An 18,418-nucleotide genomic window follows, 5' to 3' on the forward strand; every position below is an offset into this window, starting at 1 on the left:
CAGACGTCAGAGGACAGGAACTGGAGCTGTGAAAAATGCTGCTGCTTTCAAAAACTATCACAGGTCCTTTTACTGACCTGCATCCCCTAAATGGAAGGTGGGTAGGACGCACACATGAGCTCACTCTGGACAGAGCTGGTCAGCTTTTCCTTTTTAAAACTCTGCTCTCAGCACCCTCCCTCAGGACCAGCGCTGGACATGGGCCCACTGCGCAGGAAGGCGGGAGGCAGAAGCTTCCTTCCACAGTCTCTCTGCTAAGCAGACTGACAATCTTGACCCAGGTCACAGCCTGATTCTGTTCACTGGGTGGGGGCAGGGCGTCCATCTCAAGAGCCATTCTGGCTGCCACATCACCTCTGGGGAAGGTGCAATGGCCTGTTGTTCAAATCCTGAATCCCGGACACGCTGACCTGGAGAATTGTGAAATCTCTTGCTAGCCCTGTGCTCTAGCTCCCCCCCCTCCCCCAGAGGCCCCAGAGGGTCGTGAGGGCCACAAGACAGAACCAGGCATGGTGAGCGCAGGGTCTGCCTTCTCATGCACTCTGTGGCCAGGCACAGTTCTGCCCACTTCCCTCTCTTCCCTCCTCGTGGGGACAGTGGAAGGGTCCTCCTGGGTGCCTTTTAGCAGCAGTGCCCTCTCTAGGTCACAGCTGGGTGTCCATGGCCCTGTGGAGGCTCCAAGGAAGTCCGGTCCACACTCCTAGTGAGTCGGCAGGGACAGGAGAGCATTCAGAATCTGGAAGATGGGCTCTCTGAGCAACTGGAGACAAGCTCTTGGACCTCTCTTAGGAGATGTGGGACAAACTGTAAGGGTGTGAACACTATGGGTGCCCTAGAGGGGTTGCTGCCCATCAGAGCCACAGTCTTAGCAGTTACTGAATGGGGCTGCGTCAGGCACTGTCCTGGACGCTTCCCGGGTCTGAATACACCTATTCTGCACAATGCCCCTGGAGTAGGAAGCATGATTCCATCACGCCTGTTTTACCCAGGGGATATGGAAGGGTACGGGAGGGCCTAACTCTGGACACGCCTAGTCTCTGCCCAGCTGGGGAACTGAGCAAAGAAATTCACGTCAGGGAATTTTTCAGACAGCCTCAAGAGGAAGTGGGGATGCTGAAGAGGAAAAGCAGCAGCAGGAAACAGCCTGCTTGAAGGTGGGGGTGGAGCTCTCTTGGAGGTTGAAGGAAGGGAAAGTTTCAAGTAAGTCAGGACCTGTCAGCCTCTTACCATTTTCTGATGGGGGTGAACACTCCCAAAGTTCACTTTGCACCAGTCTTCGGGATCTTTCTAAAGGTATGAGAAGCCTCTCCCATTTAATCTGCTGAGTGTAGGGGCAGTGGTAACTATTTTACTCAAGACTCTGGACTTTAAGGGCCATAAATCCAACTTGAAATTAAGCAAAGGGAGGTGCATTAGAATAATGGGGCATCTCAACATCTGAGGAAGGGCATGGGTGCCACCAGGCTCCTATGACAACAGGAACCTGGCACTCCCGCCCCAGGAATCTTGGGTCTACGAGAGACAGATTCCCCCATGGCAGGAAGTGGCCTCTAACAGATCTGGGCGTGAAATTCCTTGGATCCACCAGCAGAGGGGAGAAGACCAAGGAGTGGCTTTGACTGGACTCGCTTGGGCCAGGTGTCTGCCCCTGGCCAGGCTGCGGGCAGGAAGTCAGAGCACACTGCTTGGCTCGGCTTGTCCACAGCTCAGCCCTGGACCGCATGGTGTGTTGGGGCCTTGTAGAGAAGGGGAAAGCCAGGCAGACACCCCATCTGCAGTAGACCGCAGCATAGTGGTGGGTTCCCGGATGCAAACGTGGACAATGTGACTTCTTAAGGTTTTATCGGCTGCCAGACACCACAGTCAAGAAGGCAATGTCGTCCAGTTCAGTTGAGCAGACGTTTATTGAGCACCTATTAAGTGCAAGGCACTGTGCTAGGTGCCATGGGAAATACAAAGAGTGAACATAGACGGTCCCTGCCCGCGAGGAGCTCACAGTCTAGAAAGGGAGGTGAGACACAGTACACAATCAGCTGCAATGATACCGGCCAGTGCGGCAGGTGCCAAAAGCGAGACACAAGCGCTGTGGGTCACAGAGTGCCACAGGGTTGTTTCTGGCCAGAAGCACAGGCAAGGGCACAAAGAGAAGGCAGGAGACTGGGTCATTGAGGGGGAAGCCATTTGGGAGAAAGGGCATCTCTAGCAGAGAAAAAGAGGTGCACACAGAGGCAGGAGCCCACAGGAAACTGAGGAAACGTGTGTGGGCTGCAGTGAGCATCTGGGGAAGGGCTATTCAAAGTGGGCAGTCACACGTGGCCACGAGGACAGCACGGATACTACGCTCAGGGAGGGCTGAGCTTGGTGCTCTGGCCAAGAGGCACTGAAGATCACTGAATAGGATGGTTTGTGACCAGCAATGCATTTCTGGAAGATAAATCTGGGAGCACGCTGGGGTCTGGGAGGGTGGGGTGGGCTGACTGATCAGGGGCTGCCTGAGAGCATGAGAGAATGACTGCTGGGCACTGGCAGGACAAGGACAAGGTGGATGAGGGAACGCTGTGGCAGGGTGGGGTGGGAAAGGACAGCAAGGAACAGAAGCAGGCTGAGGGTCTGGGGAGCGAGTCTGAGGATGTCACAGGGTTTCCAGTCATGCTAGAAACGCATTTCTGAATGGCAGGCCTAGAGGTGGGACTGGAAGTCACTGCCCAGAGGGGACATGTGGAGGCAGGGAAGTTAGGGAGGGAGGAAGGAAGCTGGAGTTAATGACCATTAAGGGTGAGTACAGTTTCTCACAACGTGGTCCCTGGACAGCCTGTGTGGGAAACACCCAAGGAGCTTGCTGATGTCTCCAATTTCTGGGCTTTACTCCAGGGCCACTGAATAAAGAGCCCTGGGGGTTGTGCCTAGTAATCCGCATTTTTAGCAAGAGCCGCCCTCCCCATCACAAGTCCATGGCTGGTCTGAAGTTTGACTACCTGTCAAGAAAGAAAAGGGTCTTGAGGACTGGCCTTTAGGTAAAAGAATAGAAAAGAATGAGGAACATTTGGGAGGGAAATTTCAGAAAAGGAGGAAAGTAAGGGCCACAATGTCAAGTATTCTGGTCACTGAGGGTGGACACGAAGATTAAGTATTGAGAAAAGGCCTCTAATTCGGCAATTACTGGTCCCTGATGACTTCTCCTAGACTATTTCAGGCAGTGGGTGGGATGAAGGTCAAGTTTGCAAATAAGGAAGTGAAGAGTGGGAAGGTGAGGGAGAGCAGCAATGCATGGAGAGGATTCTTAGGGGAAATCGGGTGATTTTACTACAGGAGCCAAGCTGTAATAATGGAGAATGATGGGGAGGTAGATAATGAAGAAACAAATGGCAGGAGTCAGTGACTGACCAAACAGACCACAGTGAGGAGAGGAGAGGAGAGGGACATGGGAAGGAAGGACAGGGGAGGACCTGGGAGTGCTGGTGGACAGCTGGAAGCTGAGGGAGAATGGTGCCAAGGCCCAAATTCAGGGGGCCCTGTGCCTGGGGCATCTCCTGTGGTGGGGGAGGGTGCTAGGAGCAATCACAGAGAGCACAGCTTTCTCTGTGACTCATACTCCACATGTGCCACGACAAACCTAAGCAAGACCCCATCCCTCCTCTCAGAGACCAAAAGCTGCAACAGGCCTGAGTCCCCAGCAACACCTCCACACCACAGCTGAGTCTGCCAGACAAAGCTGACCTGTCATCCGGGATGGCTGAGACGCCTTCCCACTGTTTTCTAGCCAGCAGCCTACTGGGTCTCAAACACAGGGTACTTGACAGAAAGGTCAAACAAGGCTTTCTTCTCCCAGAGCGGGGAGCCGGGGCCTGGGAAGAATGCAGGCCTGGGAATCATCCCGCATCACTATCTACTTATTCTCTGACCCCGGACAACCTCTCTGAGCACCAGATGCCAGTGTACCAAATAAGGTGCATCCTTGCCAGGCCACCTCCTTCACGGGAATGCCGGGAAATACAGGACGCAGAGGCACCACACTCTGTAACCCCCTGAGGAGTTACAAAATGATGATGCATTGCTGACACTGCCAAGGTGGCTCAAAAATCCACTGCTGGGGGCAGACCATCAAGAAACATTTGAGTAGCATCAACACTGAGCTTAATATTAACAGAAGGCTGAAGGACTTTTTTTAATGGTCTGAAAATTGAGCTTTTAAATACTAAATTTAACTAAAGCTGATGATTTTCAGAAAGAACTGTGACTTATGTTTGATGTTGTAATTTATCAAAGGAAGGAATTAACCCACTTAGTCTCCTGCATCCTTCCTTCCCACGCCCAGAAAGAGGAAAGGGGCAGGTAGAGCCCTCAGAAACAATACTGAGAATACAGAGGCTTACATGATACAAAGCTCAAAGGTCAAGTCACGTCTAGAGCCTAGGAAACTCTGGAACCCCAGGCCTAGCCAGCCCCACCCGGCATCAGTGGAGGCTTAGTCCCCTTTCAGGAAGACCTGTGTGGCTAAGCCTCAGCCATCAAGGCTTACCCCCGGGTCCTTTTCTGAACATTAGAGAAATACTGGATTGGCAACACTGTCAGACCAAACCTCAACCCAGAAGGTCAGAGTAACTACGAGACAGCCCTAGCCCTCACACGTCTGCCACACTTTTACAAACCACCAGTTCTGAAGATGAGGCACAAGGGCTGTGACTGAGTCACTTCCTGGCCACCTCCAGTCTCCATCCACAACTGGGTGGGTGACTCTGGCAACCTGCCCCCAAAAGGCAGTGGACAACCAGTTCCTCGTCAGGAAGCATCTTAAAGGCATCGGGGAGAAAACATGATTGAAGTGTAAGTCCAGCCACCTGGAGGACTCTGGATTCATCCCTGGAGGGATACAGAGGTCAAACACACCTGGAGGGAGCCTCCTGGGGAGTCACCAGCTCTGCTCATGGCCAAAAAAGTCCCTTCACTATGAAAAACAAACCAGCACTGAGTCCTCAGCAGCTGTTTCTGGGGTCTGGGAGAGACGTGACCCACAGGGCAGATAAAAAACTGACCGTGAGCAGCCTGGGAAGAGAACAGGTATAAAATACAAAGCCCTTTGAAAGTCCAGAGAACAGTAAAGATGTTAAGAATAATTATCCAGGAAAAGAACTTCACTGACACAGAATTTGAACAACACTGAAAACACAATACTAAGATACCAATTCTGAGATAGACTCACTCACAGGAAGGGCAGCTTAGAAGAACACTAAAAAGACAAACACAGGAAAAATAAATAAGGGGCTCTGAGCCCTCATGGCAGCTACTAATGCTATTTATTGGCTTAGGGTCATTCTTGAGAATAGAAAACCACTTTTGGCAAAGCTGTATAAACTTCACATGGGTTGTATCTCCCATGATGTGGACACAAGATTACTGTAACGATGGGGCTCTTTGTTAAATTTCTTCACATCCCACTATTATTTTCAGAGGCTAAGACATGACTTCTAGAGTCAGGTCAGGTATAGCGAGGCCTCAGCCTGGTGAGCATGTCAGAGCACTGGACAAGGAGTCTGGTCCCTGCCCAGCTGCTCTACGGCTGTGGACCTGGGCATGTGCAGACATGAGCACACTGAGCCTCAGTTCCCTCTTCTTCAGGGTGGGAGGGGAAGTAGGGTGGGACTACATGAGTTCTGAAGTTTCTTCTTGCCCTGACATTCTGGGAGTCTAACTGTGCCCTGGTCATTAACAATGGCTAGGCACAGGTGCCATCTAGTGGCACCACCTGCCCACTCTCACAAATGGCTCCAACAAAAGACCCACAGGAGCAAACCCAACTCCTACGACTCTAATTCCAGGGGTGAGGGCAGAGGAGACCGGGAGGGATGAGCACACTTCATGTTAGTGGACGTTACATAGTCATCTCAAGAAAATATACTTTAAGAGGTCTTGCTTTCCCTAAGAAAGCAACTTTTTTTTTTTTTTTTTATTTAGAAAGGCTACTCATATCCATTTGTCAATATTTTCAGCTTTAAGGAAAATAGTTTAAAAAACATAAAAATGTAAATACACTCAAGAGTAACTGCTATTAAACAGTTCTGAACAGGCAGAAAATGTACTTTCCTTTTACAGAAAATGTTAAATCTGTAATAGCAGCATAATTTATATATAGAAAAAGCTGGTTTTGAAAACCCAGATTTTTTTATACACAAAACATCTGTTTTCTTTTCTATATACTACAATAGCATTTCCACTGGGAAATCGGTCTCTTCACATTATGTCGCTTCCTGCTGCCACGTGCAGACACTAGCTCGAGTGTGGCCTTCAGTCCAACACCATGGCAGACAGTGCGTTCAGGTCTTTCATGTATGGGTGGGCCACCAATATCTGGTCGATTTTCAGTCTCTGCTCGGAATCAGGGAAGATCTTCAGAAGGGCTTCCCTCAGCTCGCTGGTTTCTGCAGGAGACCTCTGTGCTGGCATGGGCACGTTCTGCTGCATACTGGGAAGGTTCGACAGAACTGGGAAGCGGGGCTGCTGAGGGAGCCAGTGGCTAGGTGGGGCACCCTGAATCCGGGCTGGAGGCTGGTGGCTGGTGCTGGCTGCCTGGGCCCCAGGGACTCTGAAGCTGGCGTCAAATATGCCCACATTTGGCAAGGCATTGAGCAGGGGCTGCATATCTCTGTGAATGGAATGAGTCTGGTGAGTCAGGCTGTAAGATAAATGAATGAGAGACCTGCTGCTGACCTTGAGGCCGTGCTGCTCCATGACTTCTGAAGGCAAGCTGGCTACAGAGGGGTCCACAGGGATGACAACTACACCATCTCCAGACCAGTCATGATGGGAAATGACAGCTCATCATGAGCTACACCACCCTCCTAGGTTTGCAGCTGCAAGAATGGACCCCAGCCAACTGTTGGCTCTAAGCCAGGATGTGCCAGAATCACCTGAGAGCTTTCAAAAGACACAGACAACAGGGTCTTACTCTTCTGGAGACTAATTCTGTGTGGGGCCCTGGTTGATAGGGATTAGAAAAAGGGACTCCTTTGGGCAGAGGCAGCCACTACGGATACCTGTTGCCCCCCCCCCCCTCCGCCCTCACCAGTCTGGGCGAGGTGTCGGTGCCCACAACCCATACACTCATGAGTATGTGTGAGTGTGTGTAAAGGGCATCTGTCTTTTTAAAGAAGTTTCCCAGGTGACTTGGGCTTGCAGCTGAGAAATGGGGCTGGCCGAACACTTTTTCCAATTTCAAAAGCTCAACTAACTTCAAAAGTTAGTTCCTTGGTGAGTGGAGTTATTATTAACTCCTCACTCAATTTGTTAACACATTGTAAAGAGTGATTAAGTGCACGGGCAGGGCAGACCCTGCTGCCAGGCTGCTGAGGTGAAGAAGGAGCCAGAGAACTCTCTTTCCCATTAAGCCTGACCCGCAGGCCTTGATGCTTGCACACAGGTGCCAGATCTTAAATGCCCAGTGGAGATGCACTGACACCCAGCAGATGTTAAAATGGCTGCCATTCTCTGAGCGTAGGCAGAGAAGCAGAACCTTTGGGAACTAAGCCCTCATTCTATGTAATAAAACCCAAAGGCTCAGAAGAGAAATGATTCCTAAGACCCAGGGAGCTGAAACTGCACTCGTCTCCTCTGTGGAAGATACCTCTGTGTGAACTACCCCAAATCCAAATCTAGAATCCCCAAGGGATCTGGTTATAAATAAAAAAGATCAGCTGCCTGTCACCAGGTTATACTATCTGTCAGTTAGGCACATACGATACTTTAGTTAACAGTGTCCATTACCCAAGAATTCTGAAAACAGATATAACCACCAGCAACTTATCTTTAAAAACCCAACTAAAACAAAGAAAATGTCAACTATCAAATCAATTTCAGATCAATATGAAATACTGGCTTCTCCATTTAGTGGAGACAGAAAGTTCCCCGGGTAGTGATTCCTGAATAGTAAATAAATTAACAGGAACATCACAAATTTAAAGCAAATAACCTTGGAAAGTGAATATAAGAGGATATTCACGTATACATAATGAACCTAAGTGGCGTTTGCTCATAAGTGGCAGTCAGCAAAATCTGCTTTGTCTTTTTAGACCTATACAAAGCTTGGCTCCCCACCCTCTCCTAGGATTAAAACCAAAGGACCATAAATGAAGACATGGTCTTTGGGGTGTGTGCTTGATTACCTTTCAAATATATTATACCAGCAATAAATCTAAGGCTAATACAAAATTTAAAAGTGTTGTCTTCAGTTATTCAGAGACATCACTTACACAAAAGCACAAAGAACTGAAACAAGTTTGTAAACAGAAAACAATGTGAAAAAGCAAATACCTAAGGAAGACTTCTTTCCTAAGAAAGTCTTCTAATCGAGGTCCGCTTCTTCCCAGAGGGTCATCAGGAACCATAAATATATCCCCGACGAAGGTATACTGAAGCAATCTATAACACAGAGAATGATTACAATGCTGGAGAAAACATGAAGCTTTTATTGTTGCAGGAGCTGAGAAGAAAGTAGAAGTGTCCACCTAATTCCAAAGCAAGAGTCACCTATAAAATTGTAAGGCTGCTTACATGCCTAATGGAAAAAACTAACACATCCAAGTTAAGCCATCTGAATTTCTCTTTTGGATACAAATACAGTAAAGTAATAAACTTTTATCATTGGCCCTCACAATTCTTATCGAGACTTTCAGATTTTTATCTGGGCTTTGGAGGCAGCTTCTTCTCCTAACTTTGAAAACAAGATTTAAGACTGACTGCTTAGGACACACTGCTTAGGTGCTCAAAAAAGGTTTTACTTTTGAATAGTTGTGTCTATAGGCAAACCACTGAAGATAACTTCTTAAAAAAACAAAACAGTACAGGGCGCCTGGGTGGTTCAGTTGGTTAAAGCATCTGACTCTTGATTTCGGCTCAGGTCACGATCTCGCAGTTCGTGGGATTGAGCCCTGCATTGGGCTCTGCACTGAAGCTCAGGGCCTGCTTGGGATTCTCTCTCTCCCTCTTTTTCTGCCCCTCCCCCCACTCACTCACTTTCTCTCAAAATAAAAAAACTAAAAAAAAAAAAAAAAAAAGAAAGAAAGAAAAGAAAAGAGAAGAGAAAGAAAAGAAAAAAAACCCAAAACAATAGGATATCTGAACAAAGAAAATCTGAGATCTCATCATGATTTATCAAGTCTGGGGAAGATGTGATAAAGAAAAAAGGCCAAGTGCTTGTGTTTGCTGTCCAGACCTCGGTTTCTGCCTTGTTTTGTGAGTTTTGAAAGCAATGGGCTGGTGTACAAACATTGAGTCCTGACTGCATTTAGACCTTCTACACACAGAGGAGTGTCCAATAAATACTGACAATGAGTCTAGGGCAAAGGTCCAACAGAAACATGTCCTAGAAGATTAATGGCTTGTTAACTGTGCCTAGAAGGTCAAAGACCAATTCTCAGTTCAGCTCTCAACAACAGCTTTCCAACACCATGTGGGTCAAAATACATACAGTAATTAACTCACACCTGGGTATTTATAGCAAAGGATTATTTTCTAAAATCCTCTAACGAGTTAGCAAAATAACACATATCAGACAAGGGGCAACTATGAAACCCCAACAGAAATAAATATCTAATTGTACCTGTTATGTACTAGTTATAACACAGCCTGAGGTATGTTGATTTATGCTTTTAGATTTGTGGCATATAGGACTCATCCCTGGCACCATCACAGACTACTGCCTTTTACAGAACTCAGTCAGATGATGCTTGTTAACAAGAAGTCCTGGAAGCCAGTGTTCACTGATCTTAAGGCAGGTGGACACATTCAGAACATCATCACAACTAAAAAACTTGTATCAGTGAATGCTCAACTCTTGACTTTGTTATTTTGGATGATATTCACACATGTTTTCAATATAGACGATTAAACTATGACGGTAAATGCTCAAGGAAAGCACCAGATATTGAAAAGCAGAAATACTCTTCCCACTCCTAAGAAGTGAAAACTCATCAGTATGTGGATTTTGGTCTCATCCTCTTACTGGAATCACAGCTGTCATTAAATCCAACCTTCGTATTTCATGGTTGAATCAAGTAGGGACACCCACTGAGTTGCCAAAGTCTCCCTTGGCATCAGGGCAAGGCCAAGTTAGGAGGCCATTTCTGCTCGATTACACTGTTAACAAGAGTTAACTGTGCCATAATCATGTGCCTCTTGCCTTCTGCCAGGGAACACTGATCTCTCAAAGACACTCTGCAGCCACCACAGCATGCCCATTATGTCACCCACTGGTTTTGCTGCTTCGTACTGGGAGCCCCACTTACCTAGAGGGGCCAGCCATGGTCTTGGACAGGGAGCACAGTCTTATGATACTTTGGTTTCCTATACTGCCTTCTGCAGGGCCAAGGTGTACACAAAACCAAACCAAACAATAAACAACAAAAAACACTTAACCAAAGACAAAGAAAATATTATTACCTTTTTGTAATAATTTCTCTCCAAGAGACTGACTCAGTCACAAATTCTCTGAAGTTATCATTTGTTACAATTATGCCACCAGTTTTGTCCGCTAAGTGTAGTAGAAACCTATAGTAATATAAGAGGTTAAAATGGGCAAGCAGGCATTCCTGGCTTATAGAAGCTACGCTATAAGAAAACAAAAGGATTTCCTCTTCATATGAAAATCACCAAAGAATTTAACTATGGCTAGGAAGTAGAAAAGTTAAGCCCTTGTCAGCTGAAGATCAGTCTGAAATATCAAATACCTCTGAAATTATTAGTGTGATTATAAATGAAGGTTTGATTTTCATACATTATTATCTCTTTTTAAAAATGTTCTCAACCAGGGATGCCTGGCTGGCTCAGTCAGAAGAGCATGCAACTCTTTTTTGTTTTGTTTTTTTTAAGTTTATTTATTTTGAGACAGAGTGAGTGCAAGCGGGGAAGGAGGGAGGGAGAGAGGGAGAGGGAGAGAGAGAAAGAGAGAGAGAGAGAGAGAGAGAGAGAGAGAGAGAATCCCAAGCAGGCTCTGTGCTGTCTGTGCAGAGACTGATGTGGGGCTCGATCCCATGAACTGTGAGATCATGACCTGCGCCAAAATCAAGAGTTGGACACTTAACCAACTGAGCCATCCAGGTGCCCCAAGGCATGCAACTCTTGATCTCGGTGTGTGGAGATTACTTAAAATCTTAAAAAAAAAAAAAAAAAAAAAAAAAAAAAAAAAAAAGATCAACCATAATTTACACATTTTTCTGGAAAAGTTGTATTATCAGAAGACAGTGGTTATCAGATGATGCATGAGGACTAGAGTCGAGAATGAATTTGAGTTGACAAGCCTGTGAAATCACTAAATCACAATTTAAGTTTTAGTTGCTAGGCTAGAGTGCTCTGGTTCTAAGATTAGCTGCTTGGTACAGTCAGCCTTGCATTTTTAAAAAATAAATCCATAGGTTCACACTTGCTGCTTGGACTTTAGATGTCTAGAAGCACCATTCTGTTTAGTTCAAGTTATAGATTCACTCAGATGCCATTTATAAGTTGAAATTGTGATAACAAAGGGTAAGAAATCAGTATTGAGAATTCTATTTCACTGCTGGAGATTATTCGTGGTCAAATCTCTTAATGAGAGATTTGTGAGGACACTAATGATGAGTTTTATCCCTTAGTCAGGGTGATCACATTTGTTTAAGGCAATGCAGACAAAGACAATGCAACAATAAATTAAGAGAATCACTAGAATTGAAGGTGCAAACAAATGCTTTTATTAATGATAGTGAATACTTAAAAGGAATGAAAAAACAAGTCTTGTTAGTTTCAGAGGCTTAGGACATCTTGGAAAGTAGGACTTAAAATCTTCAATTTATTAATGAATATCTTATCAATTATTCCTAGTGGGCATGAATGGTAAATGGTGATGTCTGCCCAGAGATATTAATATCAAGAGTAAGGCTTCGGAGTGCATGTACTAAATATATGCTATATATAGACTCATGTCCACTAAAAACCCAGAATCATACAAATTAAGCAAAGGCTTATTGAGTCTGCATACTTGCATATGCCTTCAAATTCTGCAAGCGTGCAGCTGCAGAGTGTGAGAGAGGTGAAGGTTCTTCAGGAGCCCAGCAGCCTACGTGCCCCTCCACCCGAGCACTACAGGGTCTGAGCCCAGTATAACGGAGCCGGAGCAGAACATGGTCTCCCAGCACTTCCTCACCCCTACCCTGCCTCAATAAGCTATTCTCCTTTCGCTTCCTCTCACGCTGTTCCTTCACATCACCTCTGATTCTCCCCATCTGATCTGGTCTCTCATCCCAGCCTGGAGAAGGGCAAGGGGTTGTCAATGAGAAGGCCCTCTAGACCTTTTCCTGAATGAACACCTGCTGTCTTCTCAAGTCCCCTTCCCCACTGCCGAGCCCCTCTTTTCATCTCTCACCCATCTGACTGTCATTCACTAGTTGGCGTTACAAGCCAAACACTGTCTTCAATGTGAGGAGCTATTCTGGTAGAATTCTGAGGCAAAACCACCAGGGCATTCTAAGTGCTTCAGGCCAGAAGAAAATAAAGGGGGTGTATGCAGGTGGGGAAAGAACAAGCGGCCACTACTTAGGTTTCCAGATACTGGTAGGGTTAATAGTACTGACTTCACTCCACAAGAGGACAGTTTGAAAAACTGTTTTTAATGCCACTGGTCATATTTAGGACCTTCTCTTATTCAACCACAACAAAACTCCCCTCTATTACTTATTTGTGTGCCTTCTCTTTAGATCACAAACTCCTTACAGCAGGAAATGTGTCTGAATCACGTGTGTTCCCAAAGCCCCGCTCTGTGCATTGCACTTGGTTGGTGCTCAGTAAAGCTTTTAGAAAAAAATGTAAAAGGTGCAGATTAAAGCCTGTTGTCTCCAATGCATTAACACCTGCTTTCTGAGTGACACGCCAACCGAAGAAATGCAACATACTCCTGTCACACTTAGGGTCAGCTGAGACCATCTTTCATTATGTGGAAGAAACGCTGAGGGCTCAGGCATAATGACAAAGTAAGTCACTGGCCAAAATTAACCAGAAGGAGATGGATAATGTTTGAAAAGCATCCTTGGGGTCACCACATAAGACAAGACAAACATTACTTTCAGTATGCACCAAAAAAGAGAACTCAATGTCTGCTCGCTCTTATGATTCTCGGTCATGTTTTATTTAAGAAACATACAAACAAAAAACATTCTAACCGAACAGATTTTATGTAATGCTCTTAAACCCGTATAGCAGAAAAAACAAACAAAAAAAACAAAACCAAAAAAACCCCACTGAGTATATAACCTTAATGACCATAAATACTAAAATCTCCAAACCCCTTAATCTAGTGAGTCCTCTAGGTATGTGGATCCAGGGGCACCATGAATGGTTGGTTCAGTGGAGCAGGTGGTGGGCTCCTCACCATCCCACACCCACCTCAGTAAGGAAAACAGCCTTTCGTACCTGTCATCATGAGAAGCAATTCTTTCTCCAAAGACCATCCGGGCAGGAGTTAAAGATAATATTCCAAGCTCCTGGAGCTGGGTTAAGAAGTGCTGTTCTGTTCATGGAATAAGTTGAATACACATTCAGAAAAAGGCTATCTTCCCATATGTTTAAATAAATGAAAGCACCCTCAAATGTTTCACTTGGAGAATTATGGAAAACCTTTTTTCTGCTGACTCAACAAGACTCAATTATACTAACTCATTGGGAAGAAAAAAAAAATTAAGCAACACACATACTAAGGCAAATACAACATAAAAACTGACCTTAGCTATTTTTTAAATATAAAAAAGTTCAACTCATTTGCTCCTAGAATTGAGTAAACCATAATCCTACCATCAAGAACATTTTCACAGCCATATCACAAGCAGTAGGACAGGGACTGATGACCTAAGTCCCAGAGAGAGGGTGGGGTAGAGCAGGGAACATTGCTGGAGGCAGAGGCAGGGACACAGGGCTCTGCCCTATCCCAAGGTAGGCCGATGTGGTCCCCCTTCCAAGAGGCTGTCAAAATATCTTTCTAGCTGGCATCTTATCCAACCTCTCTCAGTTATCTGCACATTTACTGATATTTCATGGGAGTGGGTCATGACACAGAAGAAAAGAGGGTCAAAGCCAAATTACAGAAAATCAGTCAATGGGCAAAGAGCAGCTAAAAGCTCAGGGTCTAAGATTCCCACACCCGCATCCCCTACAATGATTACTCACCACTGGCTTAAACTGCAACATGCACACACCGTGTTTTATTGTCCTAGAAATGCACAGCACAGGAAGGCTTGCAAGACCCTTTCAAGGATCCTATTGCAAAAATTAGTGGCTCTGCCTCATTCCTCAAGCACTCTCTGTTAAGACAAATACGCTCTCCAAATGAGGGAAGTTGGGATACTTGAGAAATGTGTGGTCTTACCATTTCCATCTCAACAGTGACTAAGTTTCACTTCCTGTTTAAATGCTGGGTGAGCTTTGTTCCCCCTCCCTTCTCCCATCCACCTCTTGTGTCTAGGCACACCAGTGGGCTAAGCTGCCTGACACCGTGCCACCACTCCCCTATCATGAACTGTAAGAATAGGTTTCTCTAGAATACTGCATGATTCACGGTAAGTTTAAACATCCCGTGTGTGGCCTGCAGTCAGCCATGCAGTATCACACAATTAACAGACATAATTTACATTAAACTATTAAAAACAGACTGTTCAGAAAACATTGTCTTTGAGGGTTTCCAAATTTATCAAGTGACCATTTTAGAAAAGACTATTTAATGAGGCAAAAGTCCAGACTAATGGAAAGACATATTTAAACTACTTTTTAGAAAGTCAGGAAAATTTTTGTGATGTATAAGGAACTCTAATATAACTTTCCACGTAAACAACTATGTTAAAACTTTCCATCCTTCCCCTAAGCACTTCTTATGCTGTAACACTCTCTTCAACTGATGTTTCACAGGGTCCAAAAGATTTACAATTTTGTTTTTCAAGCTGCTGCCACTGTAGCATGTGGCTCTGCTCTAAGGAGTATGAGTTGCCACTGTAAGCAAACTCATTAAACATCTAGAAAAGGAGAAATCTGGAAGGATCAGTTTGCCTCACCTGTGACATTAGGATCACGTCTTGTTCTCCACTGTGGGACAAATACAGTGATGTTTCTGTTGCCAAGCTTCCAAAAATATTCAACCGCAATTGCAATTCCACGACAAGAAAAGAACTTTTTCAGACCGTGGCTATAAGAAAACAAAATTTATTTCAGCTTAACGTATGTGAAATTTCACCATGAAAATGTGAAAAGGTAAACTCTATACATAACAAAAACAATGGCAATGAAATTCCCTTTACATTTTACATTCCCTTTTACATTTTTTGGCATTAAGTTCCATAGTCTGTGACCTTGCAAAGCCAAGAAAGAACCTATTGCATGAAATGTGATTCTTAATAGCTTTATGATTTTTCTTGTATTTTGTTTGGTTCATTTAATTGAATGTGATATTGAGATAGAAGGCAGCTTGAATTTCATGGTAATACTTGTTTATTGCACTTTCTATTTTTTACTTTATTTTATTATTATTTTTAGATAAAGAGCCCATTCTAGAGAGCCCTGCCTAGTCAATGGCCTCTAAGAATATTCTATGAATTTTATTAAGAAATTTGTTGCTAAAGCAGAAGTAGACGTGATGACTCTTCCAGGACATGGTCCTTACAACTTCCAAAGGCTGTGGGTAACCCTGGCTCTGGGGCTCCATACCCTTTCTAGGGAACCGTGGAACCTACTCAGTTTGCAGCTTCTAGGAAATAAGATGAGGGCAGGATTCCAGTGACACTAACTAGGGGCCATGGCAGATGATTTTGCTGAAGGAAGCAGAAAGTACTGGGAGTAGATGCAAATGAACAAGGAACTGTACAGAATATGAGTCAGTATACAATTTTCTGTAAAGGGCCAGATAAGCTTTGTAGGCCATATGGTCTCTGCTGAACTACTCAACTCTGCCAACTGCAAATGAATGAGGGTGGCTGTGTTCCCTATTTGCAAAAAACAGGTGGTGGCCAGATTTGGCCCACAGGGCACAACCCCACATTATAGTGGATTAAAAAGTGACCCCACCCAAAAATGTGGTAACAAATTTCAAAAGAAACCAGAAAAAATATTTAGTTGTGGCCTGCAGTACCTAAGTAAAAGTGGACATTTTTTTAAGTGTATTTTAAAGTCTGAAATTTTGTAGGTGGTAATCCATTTGTCTAGCCATGAATATTAGAAAAAAAATCAAAACCCCTGTGAAGCTGCAGTTTATGAAATGAGCATAACCTATGTTCACTAATCTTAACGGACACTTATATTCCAGTGACAGGAAATCCAGCATCTTCAGTCCTGGCTTCTCTTCATGTCAAGTGTTTCCATGTCAAAACCACTTGGTGGATTAATTCCTTCACTTAGAAGTCCTGCCACCTCAGGTACAATGTGTTCCAAGTCAACTCCAGACTCCTAATTCCAATCCCTCCTCAAACTCCATTTAGACCCTGAAATGCAGCCACGAGGTCTTTGATCCTGCTCAGGGTTTTCAATGGCACTATCCCTCCAGAAAAACCCAGAGCATGGCTTCAAGATCCCCTCTATACCTGATCAGTCAGAAGTGATCTAGAAACCATCATGCATCACCACACTCGTTTCTGGCTGGGTAGGCTTGCTATCTCCCTCTTCCTGGGCAGTGAGGTTTTTTGTTTTTGTTTTTGTTTTTTGTTTTTTTGCTGCTTTCTTTGTAGACCAACTCTTAGACCTTTGCCCATTCCTTTCCTCCAATGCCCTTGGGACTCAATTCCAGACCCTCTTCTAGGAGGCCATCTCTAGAGATAGGTCCTCAATCATCCCTCTTCTTTCCTGTCTTGCTTTCCTGTACTGTACACTGGAATGACAGAATTAGGAGACAGAACAGAGTTAGATTCCTGTTAGAAAAAAGAACGAAACCCCTGAAAGACAGAGCAACTTCCCCAGGCTGCACTGCCAGAGGGTGATTGTGCTGGGACTACTCAGGCTTCCTTACTCCTGGGCCAGTGCCTTCCTACCACCCCACAGTGGTACTGTCTCCAACTAAATCTGTATTCTCACAAAAGCAGGAATAGGCTAGACACACAATAAACTTCTAACACCCAGAAGAGCAGCTCAGAAACTCCTTTTAGAGGCTAACACCCACTCTCTTCTCAGTGAACCATAAATAAGAGACTACAATGACATCAGCTTTACCCAAGAAAACATAAACAAGTAAACAAACCCATTCTTGATGAAATAATTCAGTATAGTTTATCTAAAAGCATTCAAAATATGGCAAGAATGTAGCAACAGGACATCTGTTACTGGAGAAAGGCTGGAGACAATTTTTATAGATGTGATCTTTTAAAAAAAATCTTTAAAAATCACTTGAGGGGGACAAAACATAAGAGACTCTTAAATACAGAGAACAAACTGAAGGCTGCTGGAGAGATTTGGGGTAGGGGGATGGGCTAAATGGGCAAGAGGCATTGTTGAGATGAGCACTGGGTATTATATGTAGGGGATAAATCACTGGATTCCACTCCTGAAATCATTATTGCACTATATGCTAACTAACTTGGATGTAAATTAAAATTTTTTTTTAAATATTAAAAAAAATTCAAAGCCCAAAAATAATTATGCATGACAAAAAAAAGAAAAGAAAAAAATCATTCTAATTGCTTAACAGCAAGAACAGATATAGAGTTCATGTCAACCACAGCCTGAATATGAAAATCCAAAATACAACACAGCCTACTGGTTCTTAGAAAAACCAAGGGATATGTACGTTAAGTCCTGAAAAAAACAATCCTCGAGAGAAATGCATTAAAAAAGCTTGTAAAGTTTGGCTTATTCATCAGATACAAACATGTACTAATTTTTTCTCTTCCTGAAAAGCTTTTTAAAAATTTTTTTAATGTTTATTCATTTTTGAGACAAAGCCTGGGGGGAGGGGAGGGGCACAGAGAGAGGGAGACCCAGAATCCAAAGCAGGCTCCAGGCTCTGAGCTGTCAGCACAGAGCCCGATGCAGGGCTCAAACTCACAGAATATGAGATCATGACCTGAGCTGAAGTTGGATGCTTAACTGAGCCATCCAGGGACCCCAAAAGCTTCTTTAGATGACAATAGTAGAAAGCAGGTGGACCCCAGTTCTGTTCCACTGCGTCACTGAGGAAATGAATGAAGGGATATACGAGTAGATGTAATGTTGTGGCTCTGTAGTGGGCCCAAGCTTAGAGAAGAAGAAATGGAATTTCCAGAAACATGAGCTCTATAGTAATTCCCAAAGTGTTATCCTCAGTGATAAGATCAAATCACTTTGGATACCCTGAAAAATCTCCGGAGTAGTTTTAGGAATAAAAACAGCAGTTCGAAATTCTGGCGGAAACAGATAGATTCAGCCAGAAAACAGAACTACAGAAGAAAATTAAGTG

General features: G+C 44.5%; 1 protein-coding gene across 2 annotated transcripts in view; it reads right to left on the reverse strand.

Annotated features, from left to right (window-relative positions):
- Positions 1-1,880: 1,880 nt before the first annotated feature.
- The window catches only part of N4BP1 (NEDD4 binding protein 1), a 50,329-nt gene continuing 33,791 nt past the window's right edge, over positions 1,881-18,418 (reverse strand). The window contains exons 3-7 of one of the 2 annotated variants that reach the window (XM_047078366.1): positions 15,057-15,187; positions 13,429-13,525; positions 10,432-10,539; positions 8,305-8,412; positions 1,881-6,640 (exon numbers count right to left, since the gene is read on the reverse strand). In XM_047078366.1, coding sequence (XP_046934322.1) covers positions 6,283-6,640; positions 8,305-8,412; positions 10,432-10,539; positions 13,429-13,525; positions 15,057-15,187 — 802 coding nt within the window. In that variant the 3' untranslated portion in view covers positions 1,881-6,282. The remainder of the gene's footprint in view (positions 6,641-8,304; positions 8,413-10,431; positions 10,540-13,428; positions 13,526-15,056; positions 15,188-18,418) is intronic. The other variant, XM_047078367.1, reaches the window with a different exon arrangement.

Source organism: Lynx rufus, unplaced genomic scaffold (genome assembly GCF_022079265.1).
Source record: "Lynx rufus isolate CCGP_SWC_20201006 ecotype Redwood Valley unplaced genomic scaffold, mLynRuf1.p SCAF_16, whole genome shotgun sequence".
Lineage (NCBI taxonomy): Eukaryota > Metazoa > Chordata > Mammalia > Carnivora > Felidae > Lynx > Lynx rufus.